The sequence below is a fragment of the Prosopis cineraria genome, unplaced genomic scaffold, assembly GCF_029017545.1.
Source record: "Prosopis cineraria cultivar Desert tree isolate PC_DT_omini unplaced genomic scaffold, ASM2901754v1 PC9, whole genome shotgun sequence".
NCBI lineage: Eukaryota > Viridiplantae > Streptophyta > Magnoliopsida > Fabales > Fabaceae > Prosopis > Prosopis cineraria.
The window spans coordinates 2,442,899-2,465,546 of NW_026555340.1; the positions used below are offsets into that span (position 1 = coordinate 2,442,899).

Genomic DNA, 22,648 nt, shown 5'->3' on the forward strand with positions numbered 1-22,648 from the left:
TAGCCCTCCGTCGTGGCACATAGCACAGAAGGAGCTCGTTACATTTAAATTGTCTCTGTGCACCATGGCAGACCAATCACGCATCGTGGCATGTAGCACAGAGGATGGTTTCTTTACTTTTTTTTTCCTCTTTCCTTGCCCGAGTGGCCCGTCATTGATTCGAACCCACTTTAGGGCTGAAACTCACAATAATGATGCCAAGTTAAGCCCCTCTGGCCACACATCTCATTAATTCACTAATTACCCTCATTAGGTTAATAAACTAGGGTTAGAATTTTTTAGATGTTACAGTACCTCAATAGGCACTAAGGAAATAATCTCTTACACCGAACCTCAAAAGGCACTAAGAGATACAATTCTCCAACACCATATCCCATCGGGCAGAGGATAATGTCATATGGTCTTTTTCTACTTCTCCGTATAGGTGAACTCTTACCCTTATGATCATACTTTCTTACTCATCACATTTCCATATACCACCATTGCATATATTATATATATAAAATCACAAAGCATTCAAAGTCATAAACTCAGTTCTTTACAAATCAATGTCATGCAACAAATGTTTAATTGGAAAACATGCTTATTTTTAAATCATTTCATGCAGTAATACTCATACTTTTAAACAGTTACAATTGATAATCAAATAAAGGAAGTTATTTAGTTACCTCACTACTTCTGTTACAAGAAAGGTTACTCGTGAATTTCAATTACCATTAAAGCTCTCCACAAACTTCTTCTCATAACTTACTCGCAAAACACGCCAATACTACATACACTTAGCACGATTAATCAATTGATTCAATTGACTAAAAACTACTTATTTATTACTTTAAGCTATAATTAGTCATTCATTCTTTTTCATTTAGCCACTCTAGGCCCATTACCATTCAACTACCGCTTATTATCATTTTAGCGATCCCATTTTGCTTCCACATGATTTCCACCCCTTTTTCCCTCTAATCTAGGGCCAAATGGAGCCTAAAATTTAAAGCTTTATCTTTCAATTCCAAACTAGTCACAAATCTTTAATTTAACTCTTGAGAATTTTTTTTATTACTATAAGGTAAGAAACTAACCCTCAAAATTTTCCCGATTCAATTTCTCTATAACTTATACTAAGAAATTATAGTAGAATGAAGGTAAGGGCTGTACGAAGCTTTACTTGATAAGTTACTAGTCATAAATCTCTTTTAATGGTCCAAATTTTTCTTTCCCTATTTGAACTCTGCTTCTTCTCCACTTTCTCTTGCATTTCTTTGTTTTCTTCTTTGAACCACCGACTGACTCATGACTTATTAATCAAATTTTTGTGCCATGTGCCGAGGCGCAAGTAGCATCAGCTAAGGCGCATAACACATCAAGCAAAATCCTCACCTTGCGCAAATGCTTCATTCCAAGACACGATTCTTTTACTCGTATCTGCTCATTCAACATCCCAAGGACTCAAATTATTAATTAATCATCTAAATTTTTAATCATTTGCTAATTATTAATTCACCCTTGACTAGTAGCTAATCACAAGATTAGAAAATCAAGATGTTACAATATGCATTAATTAATATATTTTAACTCACAATAGTTGGTACCAAGCTAGTTTTGATCATTTTATTCAATACTAATCTTGACTCTTTAACATTATTCCACATACAATATCATTCATTAAAGAATTGAAGGTAATAGCATTATGTTTTATAGAGCATTTAGATTGAGCTTCTATGATCCTTATTACAAAATGCATCAACTAGTACATTAAAGGTAAAAAGATTAGGAGTAATGTCTTTTAGAGTTATTTCATTTAGAAATCTAGCTAGAAACTTGTTGCATTTTGTTGATGGAGGGGAAACCATGGATTAAAATGTTGTAGGTGACAATATTAGGAGATATTTCTTGGTTAATCATTTCAAAATATAATTCAAATACTTCACTTATAAGTTCTTCTTTACAAAAACCACCAATATGATTAATTAATCTTAGTTTTTGTTGAAGAGAGGGTCCAGGCCAATCACAGCTAGCCTATTATTATGTTCTTGCTAGTTAAACCCTAATATTTAGGTTAGCCATCTTTCCCTATTATTAAGTGATATTTTATAGATGTTATTATCTTATTTTTATTTTGTTAAATTTAGGATTGTAATATGGAGGATTTGGTTTCTTGATTCCTGCTTGCCTTACTCTAATTATTCTTTTATGCCCTTTATTATTAAATCAAGCAATAAGAGAAATCAAAATTTCCTCATGGTATCAGAGCTATGGCTCAAATGGTTTGAAATTCTGTAAATTTTAGCACCTTCTATGCCTTCCATGAAGTTGTGGATGAAGCAGTATAGCCTATTGCAGACAATCCCGAGCAGTACAACCTATTTCATGGTCTTATCTTGGCTGGTTAGTTACATGAATCTTGGCATTAATGAGGAATATCTTCTTGCCAAACAAAAAAACCGAAGGAAATTTAGGATTTAGCCAGAGACACCTATTTTGCCATTGAAAATATAGCAGCCCTTTTTCAACTAAAAGGGATGATTAAAGATCTAAAGCATGGGGATTTAAAGGTTGTAGCCAATTGCTCGACAATACAAAAAATCTAGTAGCAAATTAACTTATATGATACATAAGAATAGGCTTGTGGAGCTAATCAAAATATCTATAAGAAGCTGGTAGATAGAGAAAGAAAATATGAATTTCTGCTCAAGTTACACTCAAACTTTAAAGACGTTAGAGGTCAAATAATGGGAACTAGATCTCTCGCTCTACATGAAGCCTTTAACATTGTCAAGTTTGAGGAAAGAAAAAAATTCTTAACTGAATGTATAACTATAAACCCTTGAATAATCTGCTTTTGCTATGAGAGGAGCTCCATCTAATACTAGAGGTATAAACCAGGGAAAGGATGGTGTGACCATTATAAAAGAAGTGGAAATACTTGAGAGAACTACTGGAAAATAAATGGAAAGCCGCCCAACAATCACATAACTAAGCGACGGTCAGAGCCTTGAGGGTATTCTGTGAGCAATGAAGAGCCGCATGACTTTAGTGTTGGAGTTTAAGTACGACAAAAATTGAAAGCTTGACAAAGTAGCTGGGAAAACATAGTCACAATAATCCCATGCCAGAATGCACTGTAACTATGGGTAATCTTGCTCAAACAAGTAAATTGTTCAAGCCCTTAATATTAGGAGTATGAAAAAGAACTCGTATTGTGGATTCTAGTGCCATGACCATATGATAGATTATTTGGCCTTGTTAAGTGAGATAAAGTCTTGTAGTGGGATAAATATAAAGTTGGCTAATGGTAATTGTACTAGAGTTGTTGGCATTGGTACTGTATGTAACACCCTTCAAAAAAAAAAAATTAAAAATACACACACACACACACACTCCAAAATACAAGCCCATACACATAATGCACATAGGATTATAAAAATAAATAGGTATAGTATAATGTAACAAAATATATGTGTAAGTAGTAATAATAATAAAATAAATAAACAAATACATAAAGAATAACTATGGGATTTTTCTAAGAATTTCAAAAGATTTATATGTTCCCTTATAATTTTGCAAAATACTGACCAATATACTAATTATTTAATTTTCAAGTTTTAATATTAAAAAGAAAGAAAGATACTAATTATTTAATTCTTAAGTTTCAATATCAAAAAAAAAGAAAAAGAAAGAAAGGGGGGATGGATGTCACGTTAAAAAAAAAGGGAGGGAAAAAAAAGCATATGATGTGGAGGTGGGTGCCATGTCAAAAAAAAAAAAACAAAGGAAAAAAAAAAGTATATGATGTAACCAAAAATCTAATAAGATATGAAGTAAAAAAAAAGGAAAAGATAAAAAAAATGAAAGATGATGGCCCTGAGATTTTAGATGGGGTAAGCCAAAAAGAAATAATATTATATGATGATTTAACTTTACCTTGTTTATTCATTTGAGCACGATCACCACTCTTATCTTGCCTATAAATAGTAACCTTTGAGGAGGGGAAAAAAATGAGTGAGTGGGAGATTTGGGAAGGAAAAAGAAAGAAAAAGAAGAGAAGAAAAAAAGAAAAGAGAAAATATAATAAGATTTTTTTTAAATATTATTTCTATCTTTTAATTATATTGAGATAATATATTTATCTTTAGCTAATATAATTGTTTAGTCTATGTTAAAATTTTTTTAGATATTTGTTACTAATTATCCTGATGTTTTGATATGTATTTTAATTACACAATCACACATAGCTTTAGGCTAGAATATATATATATATATATATATATATATAATTTTTTTTTTGTTCTTTGTTGTGTGCTGAGCAAGTGAAAAGAAAATGACATGAAAGTAAAAGAAAAATATACATAAATACCTCACTTATATGTTAGGGGCTGTAAATATAATTTATGCTTCTTATAATAATATATATCTATATATATGACCTGTGCGATGAAGGAAAAAAATATAAGAAAAAAGAGAAAATTACACATAATTACCCTACTCACATGCTAGGGTTGTAGTTTATGTTTTTTAAAATGTATAAAATTATATATGTATAGTTAGTTAGTTATTTGTAGTCTTTTTATAAAACATAATTATTTATTTACCATATAGTTATTCATTTAAAATTAATTTGTTATATATACCTATAGTTTTAGTTTCAAGTAATAATTATTTATTTGCTCATTTAGTATGATAAGTCATATTTAATGATTTCTATAATTAATGCATTATTATTAATAATTGCCTATTTACTATCCTATGTATCATGTATGATTTATTTAAATTTATTTATATCAATTACTTCTTTAGATAAATAATTAGAATTTATCTCACGCGCATACATTAATATATTTTAGTACTAGCAATAGTTGTTTAAATCATACACTGACTCCTTGAATTTATCTTAATTACTCAATTAACATTTACTTCTCCTTATAATTATTATACATATATACATATATATATATATATTCATTGTTATTAATATTTAGTTTAATGATAATTGTTAATTATTGTGCCAATGTTTCTTTTTGGTATTATGACTATTATGATTAAAATTGTTACTTTGATATATATATATATATATATATTCCTAAGGGAATTCCCTTTATGGAAAAAGATATGAGATAAACCTAATGGAATTCCTAATCAAGAAGAAGATCTAGGTGAAAGAAACTATTTCGTGGATCCACTATAGGGGGACACCCTAGTACAATTTCTTATAATAAAATACGGTCAATTTAGAAGTATTTATTTTCATTTATTTGACAATTGTTTTAGTATTGTTGGCTAATTTAATTAATTATTCATGTTATGCTTTTGAATAGTAAAAAAAAAGGTTTCTACACTCGAGGCAGTTGGACAATTATTAGTTCTTAAATAAAGATCTTATTGAGAATTTAAATTCTCATTTGATTATCCTTGCAATGTGTTCCAGATGCCAACAGAGAGGTTTGTCATGGAAATCGATTGGATAGCAATCATAGTACTAGATTATGGACTAGTTTGAGTAATAGTGGACACTTGCATCCACTCTGAGACCATATGGGGTCCCTTGCTATCACCCACTCTAGGCCAGATAATACCACCCTCACCTTCTCATTCATCACATCTTTCATTTTTCCCACCACCATTAGTACCTTGACTAGCACTGACTTTAGCCACTATTTCACCTATCATGCCACCACCATCACTGCTCTTTGTATCGCCACCTCTACCATTTATGTAACCACCACTCTTTATGCAGCTACCACCACCATTTGTGCAACTACCACCTTCATTTATTCTTTGCCACCGTTGCTGTCTATATGCAGCCTACTCCAATGCGGATGATGCCTTCGAACATGCCCGATGTATATAATTAGATATTTTAGGAATATATATGTGGAATATTTTTTTGGTGCATTATATTAAGGGATACTCTAGTATATTTTTTGGTATAATTACAAAATTCCTTTCTCCCATACTTGTTAGGAATGCTTAAAAAACCCATAAGTTAACTTAACATAACTTGACTATATGTAAACAAATATATGCATATATTGATATGATATTACCTTAATGTGTGTAGAAATAGTTCCTCATAACTTAATTAATAGTTTAATTTTTATTCATTTAAATATGGTATTAAAAAATGTGTATGATCCCCTTTAACTCTTAGATAAATCTAATTGATGATATTAATGTCAAAACCAATTAAAAAATATTAAATCCTGATTTTGATGATTAAAAAATAAAGAGAAGTTTTTGCATTACAGGATATTTAATCTTAACCAAAGTTAATTGGCTTAACATTAATTGAAACTGATAAGTGAAGTAGGGAAATGAATAACATTCCGTAAGTAAATGAACAACATACAGTATGGAAATGAACAAATCATTTATATTGTTCATTTAAATGAGGGCAATATTGTCATTTCTGTCACAAATTCAACAGAATCCATCAGCATCATTAGACCAATTCTATGCAAACTAATCCACAAACACCTTCCATGGTAGAATCACCCAACCAAATATGTTATATTTCACTTTTGCATTATGGATTCTTGCTATCATACATGCAATCGAGGTGTTTTTATTCCAATATTGCATCTCACAAATACTAAGGAGTATAATCTCCAACACCGCACTCGTATAGGCACTCAGGAGAGGAATTCTCCAACACCGTACCTCTTAAAGCACTAGGGAGAATATATCACTGCCGTATGAACCTTCACTCTACTCCACCTAGGGTAAACTCCCACCCTCTAGCATAATCATACCTTTTCTCATATATAAATATAATTAATATACTTTGCTTTAGTTACTTCTCATTTTTAATTTAACATTAAAATCACTAAAATAGTAATTCTATACTATATATTTCAAAACCATTTTCCATTTTCACAATCATACAAGTGTCCACATATCAAAATATATTTTCATATATTATATTATATTATACAAAACTACTTGTAAACAGTTAAATTAGGTAATAAATAGAATGAATAAATTATTCAATTATCTCAATCTTTTTATTTTTAGAAAGGCTACCCGTGGTACACTTTACACTGTTAGCTTCCAATTTCTCACAATAACTTGTGAGCTACATTACTTTACACAATTTAGCACTATGAGTCAATTATCAAATTAACCATAAACACTAATTAACATAATTAAGTTAAATTAACACTAATAATTTTTTACGTATATTTTTAACATGTAAAAGATAATAAATAGTGTAGTGAAAAAAATTTTGTTTATACTTTTAGCATGTAAAAGAGTAAGGCAAATTCTAAAAAATAATAAATCGCTATGATAACTATATATATATATATATATATATGGCTCGTGGGGTAGTAAATTTTAGAATAAAATCATTAACTTTTTTATATGGAGGGTGAAACGATTAATTAAAGCTAATGAAAGTTACAAATCATAAGTCAACAAAAGTAAAAAAAGAAACAAAAAGAAACGAGAGAGAGAGAGAGAGAGAGAGAGAGAGAGAGAGAGAGAGAGAAATCCAATAGTGACAAATTTGGTCCAACAAAATTAAATTGAAAGAGCAGAGCATATATTGAATATCCTATAAAATAACACTCTCCTCTTGATGAAATTGTGAAAGTAAAAAAGTTTTACTATGCAAGAAAATCTTCAACCCTCCCAACCTTAATCCTCAAGTGAGTGATTGATTTTCAGTACCTATCACCCATTACAAGATGCTATAAAGACATACATGCTATCAAAAATTGGCACAAAGAAGAAGTAGAGGATTTTGTAATATGAAATCGTTGCAACTCTTCTTCTCCAAGATAGAGCATTGCTGCAACAAAATTAAGGTTCTCTCTTTTGAATTTTGAAATTTTGATAAAAACCATTTGTTCAATCTATATAAACTTATTAGTAGCAACCCATGATGACTTTTCTTGAAGAAGAACTATCCAAATGATTATTGTTTCTGGGCAATTTGACCATAATACTACTAAAAAAAAATTATCAATATGCTCTATTTTTAAAAATATTTTTTCAAATACTACAAATTTTAAAACTTGGCTTCAATGGCATTGAGTTCCAATTTTTTTTTTTTAATGCATAACAGTACAGAACTTGGCTTTTATCAAGCCAAGTTCCATATGATTTTTTTTTTTTTAAGAAAAGTATAGAACTTGGCTTCTATCAAGCCAAGTTTTGTACTTATATTTAAATAAAAGAATAAAAAAGTGATGTGATATGTGTGGCAGGTTATGTCTATTATAACTCTACTTCAATATATGATTGTACTCTATAATTTTTTTTCCCTTTCTCCCTTGTCACTAAAGCCGATAATTTGGGCAAAGGTCGACAAGTTAACATGAACCTGTCCAAAAAATTTTAGGGCTGAGCTTGAAAAAAATATAGTTTTTTTTTTATGTTCTTGCCTATTAGCCCAAATACCTGAATAAAAAAACTTATTTTTAAAATATATAAAATATAATTAAATATTAATTAATTTTTTAAGTTTTAGGTTATTCTATACTAAAATATTATATATTTGAGTTCTATACATCACTTAAGCATCAAAAAAATATATTTTATATTTTTATAAAATAAAAAACATTATTAAGTACACCCATAATTAAGAGTATTATTCTATTTTTATTTATAAATAACTCCTAACATTTTCATCAAAATCAAGAAAAAAACTTACAAATCTCATTAGTTTTAAGGCAATTAAGATATTTACTTCCTTTGTTTTTGGAAACTTGTGGTTTAGTCTTGCACTGCCTTCTTTTGGTGTTTACGTGGGTGTTGCACTTACCGGAGGCTTCCTTTCATATTCAGCACTACTTGCACAGGCCGAAAGAGAGCTAAGACTTCCTAAAAAAAAATTAATTAAATACTCAAACAATAAAATTTAAAATAATTAAGATATTTCGCTCAAATACCCGAACAATAAAATATAATTAAATATCAATTAATCATCTTAAAATTAATGAGGTTTGTAAGTTTTTTTCCCTTGATTTTGATCAAAATGTTAGGAGGGATTTATAAATAGAAATAAAATAATACTCTTAATTATGGGTGTAATTAATAATATTTTTTATTTTATAAAAAATATAAAATATATTTTTTAATACGTAAATAATGTATAGTACTCAAATATATAGTATTTGTATAAAATAACCTAAAACTTAAAAATTAATTAATATTTAATTATATTTTATATATTTAAAAAATATAATTTTTTTATTATGGTATTTGGACTAATAGACACGAACATAAAAAACTATATTTTTTTCAAGCCCGATCTTAAATTTTTTAGGTGGGTTCAGGTTGAAATGTCCCAAATTACCGGCTTTAGTGATAAGAGAGAAAGAGAAGAGAAATTATGGAATACAATCATGTATTGAGATAGAGTCATAATAAACATAAAATATAATTTACCATACATGTCACATCAATTTTTTATTTTTTTATTTAAATATAAGTACAGAACTTGGCTTGATAGAAGCCAAATTCTATACTTTTCCGAGGAAAAAAAAAATTGTACAAAACTTGGCTTGGTAGAAGCCAAGTTCTGTACTGCTGCGCATTAAAAAAAAAATGAAACTTGGTGTCATTGAAGCCATGTTTTAAAATTTGTAGTATTTGAAAAAATATTTTTAAAAATATAGCATAGTGGTAAATAATTTTTGTTGCTGTAGTATCATGGTCGAATTGCCTTGTTTCTGCGTTTACATAAATCTGAGGAAGTAGTCCAAGTACAAGCAGATGTGAGAAATTTGATATGTCCTTAAAAAATTCCTTATTATTTGATGCGGGATTAGAAGTTTCCCCTTGTGTAAGGCTTGATTCCTTCTCATCCATATGAAGTGTAGAAAGGAGAAAATTTCCTCAATCATGAAAAGATCATTGCCTCTCTATAATTTATCTAAAACTCTTAGAAACTGGTGAATCAAACACTGATAATAAATTTCTTCTAAACAAATTCTCAGAAAGCCAAACCAAACAACTATAACAAAAAGACATTCACAAAATGTATGAAGCAAGGAGTCTTGTAAGTCATATCCAAAAGGACACATAATTGAGGCAGGAATAATGGGCTAAAAGAATATCACTTGCAGGGATTGTCTTGTATACTAATTGCTAGATGAAAAGTAGAGTTTTATAAACAAACTCCCAATACTTTCCCTTGCAAGATGTGAATCCCTTGCATGCCTATTAAGAAAGCTAATCCGTTGCTGAATTGTTGAGTGCCAAAATTCCAAATTTTAACTGATGAGTTATAGAAACATATTGGAGTTTTAATGATTTGTTGAACTAAATTCAGGTCATACAAATTCCTTAATAAAGGAATATTCCAACTGAGTTGAGACCCACAAATCTAACCTACCAAATTAGCTATTGTGGAGAGATAAAGGGTTTTGGTAGTAGAAGGGTTAAAAGAAGACTACCAAAGTTTATGAGTGATTAGAATAGAGGCTCCATTTCCAACTTGCCGTTTGAGTTTATCAATGACAAGATCAAGCGAAACAAAGATACCCTTCTAAAATCATGAAGTAATGTAAAGCTTCTTCAAGGAGAAACATTTTGAGAATTCACTTACTTTAACTTTTCAATACACACATTCAAGACTAAAAAATATGATAAAATATAACAATTATTATATAAATGTTAATGTGCATATAGTGAATGATTTTTTCAATAAAATAATTTTTTAACCAACCGTAGATAGTTCTAGCAAAAGTAGCTGATCTCTCACAATATGGTAAACTAATATTTAGATCCTAACTGTGGTATTTACATTTAATACTCGACCATGCTTTGAACAGATTGTTTTACCTCTCACAACTAAATTACTATATATGTAAAAGTTAGAAATTAAACCTCCAACCACTTGCTTAAGTGACGAGAGGCTTTATCACTCACATTAACTTTAGTTGGTTAAAGAAAATTGTCTTCAATAAAACACTTGTGAGTATAAAAAAATAAAATAATTTTTTATTTATATTTTTAATATGTATATGGTAAAAAATTCTAAAATTAAACAAGTTATTGTTAATATTTTTTATATGCACTGGATAATAAATTTTAAACAACGATAGTATTGTAAAGTTTAATTTATGCGACAATAACACATCTTGAAATGACAAACTGTTTTTTATATTTTTAACGAACGTGGGCAACAAATTTTAAAATAATTAATGTGGGAATAGAATAATTTGTTGTTTATAGAATAAAATAAATTGTTTATTTTTTATTACTCTCACAAGTGTACTTCTATTAGAAGCAACACTGCCTGAAACACAATTAAATATTAAATATAAATATTTCTCCCATCAAGCATTTGAAGTTTGGTTTGTTATATTATGAGGCGCTAGCTAAATCCATTAATTGAAATGGATTGGTTGTAGCTCCTAACGTTGAGCTTGTCTATATCTATCCTTTGCTTTGTTTTGAACTTCTTTTACTTGCTAATTACAATTAGTTTATACCCCCCATGCATTACATAGGAAATCCATGCTTTACGGTTATTAACAATGGAGCAATAATTACATTAGATTTACAGTTACTTGGATTAATTAAAATATTAAATTATTACATTAGATTTACATCTGTGCTTGTACGAGTTATATGGGAAAATAATAACATTATTATAAATTAGATGAAAAATTGAAATGTGCAAGAACAGTTTTTTTATTATGATGATGCAAATGTAACTCAAAATGCTTGTAAACATGAAAATAAAAAAACAATTAACAATATTTGCTCATCCCAATGCTCAAAGATTTAATCAAATTTTCAAATCACGTTCTTAACTGAGTCTTTTAACAAAGTAAATTTTGACTCCCACTCATCTCCGGAAAAAAAAAAAAAAAAATAAAGGACATGTCCATTTTAAATAATAGATAAAATAATAAAAATATCAAACAACAAAATTTATGAATAAGTTCTTTCTCATTAGTGATTCAAAATTTTATCCATTGATAATATTAAAATATAAAAAAATTAAAAAATTATTGCAGTTAGTCGAATTATTCCTAAAATAATGGGCCTCATGCACCATTAGTTGGTTTTTCGTTTAGAAATGCCGATCTTTATTTTACAAATGAATGTAACAATAAACCCTTTCTTTTAGAGATAATAATGTCTGTTTAATATGTTTTTCATTTTTCATTTTTTTGTTGTAAGCAACGGGGCCAAAGTGCCCAAACTTTATTTCACTAGTAGTAATACTAGGGTCAAAGTGACCCCTTACATCTCAATAAATCCGCTCAATGAGACCTCTAGGAGGATCTGAATAACTCTACAACCATACTCGTCTTAAACCTGATTTAACATTTACTCCCAATGCGATGCACTAGGACATAAACAGGTATCTAAATCATATTATTATACTTACAATGCCCCTGAAGAAAGTCAAGGAACTGAATTTTAAAAAGAGCTTCTTTAGATTAACCAAAAAACAAAAAGGGAGAAATTACAAAAAAGTTCTTAAGACATATATCATTTCCTTCAAGCCTAAAAAGATCGAGAATGGAGCTTACTTTAGGTCTGAAAAAAAGAAAACAAAAACCCTTTATCAGCCTCCATCTCCTGTCAAAAGAGATGGTGGTTGATCTAGGATTTCAAAATTAGCATCTCAGCCATGAGTAATTTGCAAGCAGGCGAGCAAGGTTACTCTCCTCCCTGTGTGTGTTTTAACAGCACATGCCAATCTTGATGATACAAGTATCTAGCTTCCTCTATGATGTCAATGAAAGGATCTTGATTATCGCATTCCTTCATGATTAAGGAAATTGCTTCTGTACAATCCAAGATAACAGTAACATCCTTTAGACCCCTCAGCCAACAGATTTTCAAACTCTGTATAATAGCAATTAATTCAGCAATTACTGGAGGTACTGAATTAATTTTACCACTGACGCCACATATCCACCTCCCCTGTTGGTCTCTTATTACACCGCCACATCAGCTGCTTCCTTTGTTCCAGACAGAACCATCCACCTCAGTTGCTGCCTCTTCTGCTACTTTTATTCGTGTTACGGAGTTTGTACCTTGTACACAAGTCTTTGTCAACACAAGCTCTAAAGAAAAATGATAAGACCATTTTGGTTCTCTTCGATCCAAACCAAACAGCCCATTACAACATGTAACCCATATATCCCAGCAACAAAAGATTAATTCAGTTGAGAGAAAAAGAGCAATTTTATATTTTTTATCTTTAAAGTTCACACACGCCACACACCATGCGTGTTGGCCCCTTTGAGACCACAAAAGGGTCTAAAGAAATGTAATGCATGCCTTAAAATACATCGCTTTTGCAGATAAGGTATAACTTATGTACTTAAAGTTATATATTTAATATACTTATATCCACCTAAATCATGACAAGTAAATCTTAATATGTTAATAAAATTAATAACACGAGTATATTATAAAATGAATAATCTATAAAAGATCCACAAATCAAATACAAGCACATTAAATATATAAGACTAAATATATAAGTTTTTTGCGAATATACCCCCAACAAAAACAAGAAAATAAAAACAACACTTTGGTTTCTTTGGGATGGGCAGGGAACTTTGAGTTAATATTATTTTCTTGAAAAAGAAGAGACAATTACTCAATTCCACCATAAGCTCCTCGCTTTACTCCATAAAAAGAGCGGCACCCAATTGTAAAACATGAATCAGTGTCAACGAAAGGCAGAAACAAAAGCAAAAACCATACATAATAAAGTTATTGTGCAGGGTAATAAACCATATAGAACTTGAAAAGATGGGGTGGCGCCTAATCTTCAGACCCTATACAAGTTGTTATGCACCCTACAAATTGGCCAAGAAGAAGACAATTTGATGGCAACGGATTCCAAGGGATAAGAAGACATCAGTTGAAAAGAGAAGCAAAATCTTACGTGCTGAACAGTATAAAATCAATTTGATGGTAATATTGAATATTGACACACCTCATTCTTCTCTTTTCTCAAGTGTATGAAAGGAACATCAACACATATTGGCTTATAATATCAACCACTGAGTACAATTTCTAATGATTATTTATAGGGGTTCAATTGAAATTTAAATTCAATTATTAATGTTCAACACGTAGTACTTTCCATGCATGAGTTAAATTCAGCAATATTGAACTCCTCCAATTGATTACCAATGCATAAACATCCTCGATCTCCTTCATTCTAAAGCATCATTATGCCAAGAACACAAATTCAAAACTAACAATTTGGAGATTAAACCAACACAAATTGAAAACTAACAATTTGGAGATTAAACCATTAAAGAAGTACTGATGATGTACAGCAAGTTCTTAACTCATATTTTTGTTAAATAAAAAACGCTTTAGAAAAAGGCACAAATGCAATGTTGACCAATTACCTTTGTAAACATAAGGTAGAGTTGAGACACTTTGGTTGCTTCTGGAGTATGAAAACACTGCAACACTGCTCCAGAAGAACTTCTATCTGTAAAAAAATTGATTGTTATTTAGAGGGTAGATTTATAGGCATCAACCCAAAAAGAATATGAAAATCTTTGACAGCCCACAAGCAATCTGGATATCACGTTGCTTCCTAACTTGTATTAATTAATAATGATTATTTTAAAATGGAAAAAGTATCAAAATATGAAAGAATATTACACAACTGAAACTCATGCACATTTTTGTGAAGGAAAAGTAGCAGTCAATAAACTCACTTTTCAAAATTTTTCAGCAACCAGACTAAGCATACAATCTTTTTTTTTTTTCTTTTTTGGGACGAGGGAGACACAGGCAGACAGTTTTATTTTTTGCCTTCTGATCAGCACATGAGAGCTGTCCAACCTTTGCTCTGCTAACATGAGGCCACAAAGTACTAGCATGACTCCTTCCACCTCTTGGTCGCATGACCTTCTAAATGAGGATTGCACAGTGACAGTATGCCAAAACAATTCCAAAAAATTTTCAGGGCACACTATATATGAGAATAAATACATCCAAGAATAAAATGATTTGCCGCAATAAAGTGGCCAATAGAGCACTTCCAAAGAAGCAACTGATTGGCATTATGTCAAGATACTAGTACAAGGACATACTCTGAGGCCTGGAATTATGCTTCCAGCAAATTTTTTTTTTAACCTATCACAAGGAGAAACCTCCTTACTCCTTTCCATTCAAGTTACCCTAACAGGTGGCACAAGCTAGACAAGGAATTTCATGTTATTATTTCCCTCGCAAACTTGCACTCTTGCGTTTCTCACCAAGCGCATATCGTCTCGCCAAAGCAGTATTGTAGAATTTTCTCATATGATCTGAGAGCCTATGAATGAATTGGAGATTACCAATTACAGAAAGATGCATCAAAATAGTATCAAACTTCCTAAATGGCAATTTTATTCCCTTGTTTATAACTTCTTCCAAGAGAAAACAAGCATCTTCCACCTTATCGTACCTAAACAACCCATCAATCATCACACAGTATGAATCTCTATCTGGTGCACAACCCCTCTTGGTCATTTCATGCCAAGTCTCAAATGCTGCATCAGGATCACCCATCTTAAAAAACATTGAAGTCAGCATATTATAAGTCTGGACACTGGGAAGACAGCCTAAATCAATCATGTTTCCATAAAGTCTAAGTGCTTCATCAGACTTCTTATTGTCACAAAGGACCTTGAGAAAACAATTGTAAGTTACTATATCAGGTGGATAACCTTTGTTTCCCATCTCCTCCAAAAATTTGTAAGCTAATTCTATCTTTCCAAACAAACTCATTCCTTGAATTATATCCTTGTATGTTGAGACATCAGGAAGGCAACCACTACTAATCATACACTCCAGAAGTTTAAAGCAATCCTCCATTCTATCATTTTGAACAAGAGCAACAATAATGATTGCATATGTCTTGGCAGTGGGAGAAGATATGGTAGAACCTTTTGTTCTCATGAACTCAAAAAGTTCTAAAGCCTCTTTTAGCATGCCTTCTTTGCAGAAGGTATCAATGGCAGTATTGTATGTAAAATTGTCAGGTATATGACCGCATTGGATCATGTCTTCCAGCACTTTCATTCCTCTAGTTGGGTTTCTAACTCTGCACCAGCCAAAAAACAATATGTTATATGTATCTGCATTGGGCTTAATTTTGCTTTGCACTTTCTTAAAGAGACCTTCAGCTTCCTCAGCCAGGCTACACTTGCAAAGAGCATCCAATAGCAGGTTAAATGCATTTATTTCTGGCTGAGTTTTTACTCTTATCCTCTTCTTCTTCGCAAACTTCTGCACATGAGTTAGATATTTTTCAGTGTATTTTCTCAAAATAGTCAAAAGAACTTCAACCGGGACCACGTCCTTGTTATGCCTCTTCATATAGTCCAACATGTCACAAACTATTCGAAACTGTCTTACTTTGTATCTTGTACTAGATAGGATATCTATCATATCATTATAAGCACAAAACTCATGGGAATAATTCTCTTGATGGCCAGCCCATGTGAAAAATCTAAATGCCATCTTTTCTTCAAAATGAAGCCTCTTCAAGATCCCAGTAACCAAAGGAGTTGACAATGGTATTCCAAGTCGGTCAAGAGCTTTCTCCGTGTTGTTATGTCCAATGGATTTATCCATTATTGTGCTGTATATCTTTTCTATATCACTTTCTAAGCGGTGATCCTCAACATTACTAGAATCAAGACTCCGATCCGTAGGAATAGCTTCTGAACAATACAATCGCATAGAAATACCATGTGTAACAAACAAATTCATGGGCAATGAAGATTTAATGAAGCGCATACAGGAACAAGAAGCCACTTGTATTAACATATGGTGATAAGTAGAGTATCTAGAGAAGTACATGGTTGGTGATTGAAGCAAAGTTACATTGTGGGATGGACCTTGACTTCTGAAGATATAATCAAAAGCACACAATGAGGAAAAACGAAATTTTAAGGAATATATGTACTTATCAAATCTCCCCATCTTCTTCCAAGATGAAATTAAAGGCACCGAACTCTTGGATGAAGAATATAAACTAAGGCAATTCAAGAATCAGAAAAAATGAACAATTTTTGGTAGCAAAGGAAGGTGGTCAACTGCTCAGAAAGAAAAGTAGAGGTAGTAATACACTGCCATGGACGCTGCAGCTTCAAACAATCAGATTCAGAACCCAATCTACCTAGCTTTGCCTAGTTTTGGTCAGGAAGAGAAGGGACGCCAGCAAATCCAGGCTATGGGTAGAACCAACACAACTTAACCCAACCCGTAAAACAGGGCAGCCAAGCGTGCTGCGACTGTGATGACAAAGAGCATTTACATTACAGCTGGTAATTCAGCCGGCAGTATTCAAGCCCAACTCAATTCAAACCAGTTTATTCAGCCTGGACACAGAGCCTATATTTTGGAGGTTTATAATTTTTTTTTTTAATAACTAAAAACAAATCAATTTTGAGTGAGCCAAGCACAAGACCAAGACCAAGACCGAGAAAGCTTCCCCTTCAAATTTCTTCCAAGCAAAAAGACCTTTAGATTTCACAAAACCCTCATCAACAATAGCTTGAAAGAGCTCATGCACTTTTTCAGGTTAGGTCTGTACCAGAGCTGTTCACGCAATAATTCAAAAACCTGCAACCACGAGAACATTCATTAATATTGAAAACTCAGATTCTCTTTCACAAGGGAGACATTCAAGAAAAAGCAAAAGGTGACATATACAGATGCACAAACCATTACAAACTTGTATTTCAGAAATTGTATTTGAATTTATTCCCCAATTAAGATTGTTTAGAAAATGAAAAGCCTATTTTCACTGCAGATAGGTGCGTTTTCAATTCATCCTCCACAAATGTGCATGGAAAACATTCACCGCTATATTTCAGCAATTATTTGTGGTATTAACAATTCAAACTTACGTTTCTTTTTCACTTATTTTCCCTCTCTAGACATTCAATACTTCTTTCCATTTTGCCTTCCTAAAATATCCTGAATCTCCTTACAGTTATTCATAATTTTCAACTTATATGAGCATTCTTTATAAATCATTAAAAAGGAACAAGCAGAAAGAATTCAGATAAGCACAAGCAAAACATAGCACTCCTACATTCAATCAAGGGCGTTTTCTTCTTGATATATCATTAAATGGAAATCCTTCGCCATTCTGTTGTTGTAAAATAAAAGAATTGAACTGAACCTAAATCCTAAAGAGCAAGCATATCATTCAAACCCTCATGCATTTTTTTTCTTTGGTGTGGTTCTCCATCCATCAAAGCCTGTTAAACATCACAGTGTAAAGGTTACAAGTGCATATATCTTAATGCTCGGTAAGAATATATTATAAATCAAAACTCAAGTTATAGTAGAAAGCATTATGTTCATGATGCAACCTGCATTTCTAGTGATCCAAAATCAGAGTCTTTCATAATTTTGTCATTAAAAAAGCTAGCAAATGATCTGTGAAAAAGTGACAATTCCATAGTGGATGTTTTCTTGGAAGAAAAAAGAAAAAGAAAATAAACGAGTTCATTCAGTTTGCTTGTAATGTTAAAATATGAATCAAAATTCACTTCAACTATCATACAAAGTTGAAGTACTCACCAAATGGTGGCAATGGAATTTCTCAATTATTCACATATAAGACTGCGCTTGTAAATCTGGAAAAAGAAAAAACCCAATATCAGTGCAAACCAAACAGAAAAATAAAATAAGTAGAGCAGAATAATCACAGCCGCTAGAGACCGTGTGTTGATGAAGAAGAGCCAAACTCAGAAACACTCAATTTCAGACCTCCAATGTAGAGGTCAGTCGCATATTTTTTGGGGGTGGGGGATGCAACCAGCCAACCATGGAGAAGAAAGGAGGGTTTAGTGTGAAACACTCACAGAGGCAGAGGCATGGGGAGGAAAGGAATGAAGCAGCTGCAGAATTTGAACAGTAGTGAACAAAAACAAAGGAGGAGGCAAGACTTGCGAGCTTGACAGAGGCAGCAAAGAGAATAGAATAGAGGGCTAAAGATTTGCTTCTTCAACCTTGACAAGGAAGAACGATCTCAGAGCAACCCTAGGGTTTAGATCTCCATCCCCTGGCTTTGCTTCTTGAGGAAATAGAGCATGAGAGTTGAGGTATGAACTGATGTTTACATGGCTTGAGGTTGTTATCAGCTTTTATTTAAAACTGGAAAGAATGCCGGGGGAGTTTTTTCTTGATCTGAAAAAATAACGTTGAGCCCAACACATAAGCCATCACTATTCATTGAGCTGAACCCACAAACCCTTTTTATTCATTGAGCCGACATTATTTGAGCCAGTAATTCAAGTAGAGTGGGCTTAATTCGAGCCGAGTTTATTTGGATTGAGCTCAAAATACCCATGCTTATAGAAAAGCTCATATAACCAAGCCTGACTATAACATTTTTGCGCTTTGGGCTTAATATTTCCATCTCTTTTTGAACAAATTTCAATTTTTAATTTAAAAATTAAATTTTTTTTTTTCAAACAATATAAACACACTCTAAAATAGTAAAATACATGTGATAAATCATAAAAATTACATCACTATTAATAGCAAAATTTGGAAAGTTAATTACTTAATTTAATAACGAAGTCATGCTGCTCATAAAGCCTACAAAGGTTCAAACAACTTGAAGTGAGAGTTTAATAGTACATCATTACAAAGAAGCCTACAAATCAAGCTTGCATTGACTTGCAAAGCTAGTCTCTCTTTCAATTTCTCCTGCATTTTCTCATTTGCAGAGACCTTGTCTAAAGTGATAAAAAATACTTTTTTATTCATCCCCCATTCCACCAAACAATCATACACTTTTCTAGCCGATTCTACCTTAAAATGTGGAGGTTCCATATGACAAAAAGAAAGTATTTTACTATTTAATGTTCAACATTCATCAACAAAATGAGCAGTCAAACATGAATAACCTTTAGAGATCACATTAGTTCAACAATCAGATGTCAAAGAAATTCTTCCAACACTATTTAACAATTTTTGTTTCAAGGCTTCTTTGTGCCCATGATAGACTTTCATGATCACTAACTGCTATTTTTCTAGTAATGCATTTCATACTATGATTCAAGACTATAGAATAGTGCTTAAACCATTTATATTCAACAATGTAATAAAGTAAATCATGTTAAATTATCATCAAAGACAGACTCTCGACCTCCTTTTCATCAAGTTTCCCAGACCTTAATTTTCCTTCTTTATTCTTCATCATTAACCCAATATCATGATACTTAGCTAGTTGTGGACAATTTTTAGCATGCCGTGCTAGATGATATGTGCCATTAGCCCTAGATCCTGCCAAATCTTCATTGCAACCGTTATATGTAGTCTTTGTTTTCCCATCAACTATAACTTTAGAAAAAGACTTCCAAACATCAGACGTGCAAGTTTTGACTTTTTTAGCTAAAAGAAGTAAGTTGCTCCCCTTCTTGTTCAGAAGTTGTTCTTTTACCAGAACTTACAGGACAAACTGATTTTTCCTTATTCTTTTGAGATGTAGATGCAGAAGACACAGCATTACCCACGTTATTTGCATGCAAATTATCATTCACCAAATTACTAGTAGTATCCACATTTTCACTACTAGAACCCCCAATTTCAATATGTTTCTTTTGACAAGAAGACATTTTTTACTGCACGCAATGGGGCACACAAGTAAAATCGATTAGCCACTAAACTAGACAAGTTAAAGAGCATGAAAAGAAAACATTTCAGCACCAGCAGATTTCAATAGAGTTAAAAATTAAAATTTCAGCAGCATTAGACAAGTTGAAGTTGAACAAGGTGCACGAAATGAATCAACAGCAGCAGACAAGTTGAACAAAAAGCACCAAATGAACCAAAAAATTCCCAGCAGATAAAATCGATTATAACTTCAGATAAAATCGAAAAAATTATAAAATAACGAAGACCCAACTTACAGGAATGCAAGGTTCACAGATGGTGGAGGTCAGGAGGTGAGTCTGGAATCTGGACCTGAGCTCAAGCGAAGAAAGAACAGAAGAAGAAGGACAAGACTGGAAGAATGAAGATCTTTCGGCGGGCGTGCGACGCGAGCGAGGAGAGGACGATCAGATCCAGAGAATGGAAAGGTTTTCGACGCGAGCCTTAACTACTGAGCGCGAGGCCGTAAGCGTCGACCGTCGCTGTTTTCCGAGCAGAGAATACGTTCGCCGTTGCCGTTGCCGAAGAAAGAAGGAGAAGAAAACGGACGAGAAGGCGTGAAGCAAAGGCACAGTTGCGCAGAGGCGAGAGAAGCGTTTGGTCAGGAGCCGTGCGCGCGCGAGAGCAAAACCTAGCAAGTCAATTTACTTAATTCAATTTTTTCATATGAAAAGAAAAATTAAAATTACAGAATTTAAAAAAACAAACGGTACTCAATTTTTCAAAAAAAAATGATAGAAAAATTTATTTAAATTATATAAATGATAGATTGGTTCAAGAAATAATATAATTTCTCTAGAGTCTCACGAATTTTTTTTGTCATTAGAAAATTAAAAAAAAATTAAATTGCTCTCAAATAAAATAAAAATTCCTAGAGTTACGGATAACTATTGAATTATTGTGAATTTAGAAATAAAAGTTGTTAATATAGGAATAAAAGTTGTAAATAAAAAGTTACAAATTTTCAACACCTGATGCATATCAGGACTTGCATATGCGGAGTTGCGAATGACTATTGAATTATTGCAAATTTAAAAATAAAAATTGTTGGTATAAAAATAAAAGTTGTAAATGAAAAGTTACGCATTTTCAACACCTGATGTATATCAAAACCTGTAGATGTGGAGTTGCGAATGACTATTAAATTGTTGTGAATTTAAAAACAAAAGTTATTAATATAGGAACAAAAGTAGTGAATGAAAAGTTACAAATTTTCAATACCTAATACATATCAGGACTTGTAGGTCAGGACTTGGAAATAGCTATTAAATTGTTGCAAATTTAGAAATAAAAGTTGTGAATGAAAAGTTGTGAATTTTTTTAATATGAATAAAGGTAAAAAATGTCATTTCTTATAATTTCCTAATGACAGAAATATTCCTTAGGACTCTAAAAAAATTATGCCATTTTATAAGATTAATCTGTCATTTACATCATTTAAATAAATTTTTTATCATTTTTCCTTTTTTCAAGTTATAAAAATTAAAAATATTAAAAAAAATAGAATCTGACAAATTTATAAAAATTGATGAATGGATTTTTTTTCTTTTTAAAATGTGAAACTAAGTTATAAAATTTTTCAAATTTATTTAAATTTTGATTAAATTACCTTTTTTTTTCAAAAGATTCACGTACTTTTATCAGTTCATGGGGTGATGATTGATGAGCAATGGCCCACCAACACCAACTTACATTATTTTTAGGGACTATAGGCTTTAAAATAGTAAAAAATTTCACTTTGAATCTAATACATTATGATATTGTACAGCAGATCCAAAGCCCTTATTGCAATCTTCTTGGAAGCAAAAGTACAATTTTGCTCTTATATAATTTAAAAACTCAGAACATATACAACATAATATCCATGAATGCACAACAAGATGTCTATGCATGTTTAATTAATCTGTTGGTTAAAATATACATCACATAGAGTATGGACAACACAATGTACTTGAAAGCACAATATGATGTTCATAAATTCTCAACACAATGTCTATGTATTTCCAGTTGATCTATAAATTAATTAAAATAAAGTCACATA

The 22,648-nt window shown here is 31.5% G+C and overlaps 1 protein-coding gene across 7 annotated transcripts; it reads right to left on the minus strand.

The window, feature by feature from the left end:
• Window positions 1–12,312: 12,312 nt before the first annotated feature.
• On the minus strand, window positions 12,313–21,220 carry LOC129320161 (pentatricopeptide repeat-containing protein At1g73400, mitochondrial-like). 7 transcript variants are annotated; one of them, XM_054965400.1, is made up of 7 exons: window positions 20,865–21,220; window positions 18,810–19,134; window positions 18,526–18,581; window positions 18,032–18,200; window positions 14,658–17,556; window positions 14,340–14,425; window positions 12,313–13,001 (listed from the first exon to the last, which is right to left on the minus strand). In XM_054965400.1, the coding sequence occupies exon 5, from the start codon at window positions 16,912–16,914 to the stop codon at window positions 15,163–15,165; it is 1,752 nt and encodes a 583-aa protein (XP_054821375.1). In that variant the 5' UTR covers window positions 16,915–17,556; window positions 18,032–18,200; window positions 18,526–18,581; window positions 18,810–19,134; window positions 20,865–21,220; the 3' UTR covers window positions 12,313–13,001; window positions 14,340–14,425; window positions 14,658–15,162. The 7 variants fall into 7 exon arrangements, with proteins under 7 accessions (XP_054821375.1, XP_054821379.1, XP_054821374.1 ...); XM_054965404.1 differs by lacking the exons at window positions 18,032–18,200; window positions 18,810–19,134 and having other exon boundaries at window positions 12,313–12,749; window positions 12,864–13,001; XM_054965399.1 differs by lacking the exon at window positions 18,810–19,134 and having other exon boundaries at window positions 18,122–18,200.
• Window positions 21,221–22,648: the final 1,428 nt, after the last annotated feature.

Bases quoted from the DNA above. Each gene is read 5' to 3' on its own strand.
- LOC129320161 (XM_054965404.1), bottom strand. From the start codon at position 16,914: ATGGGGAGATTTGATAAGTACATATATTCCTTAAAATTTCGTTTTTCC.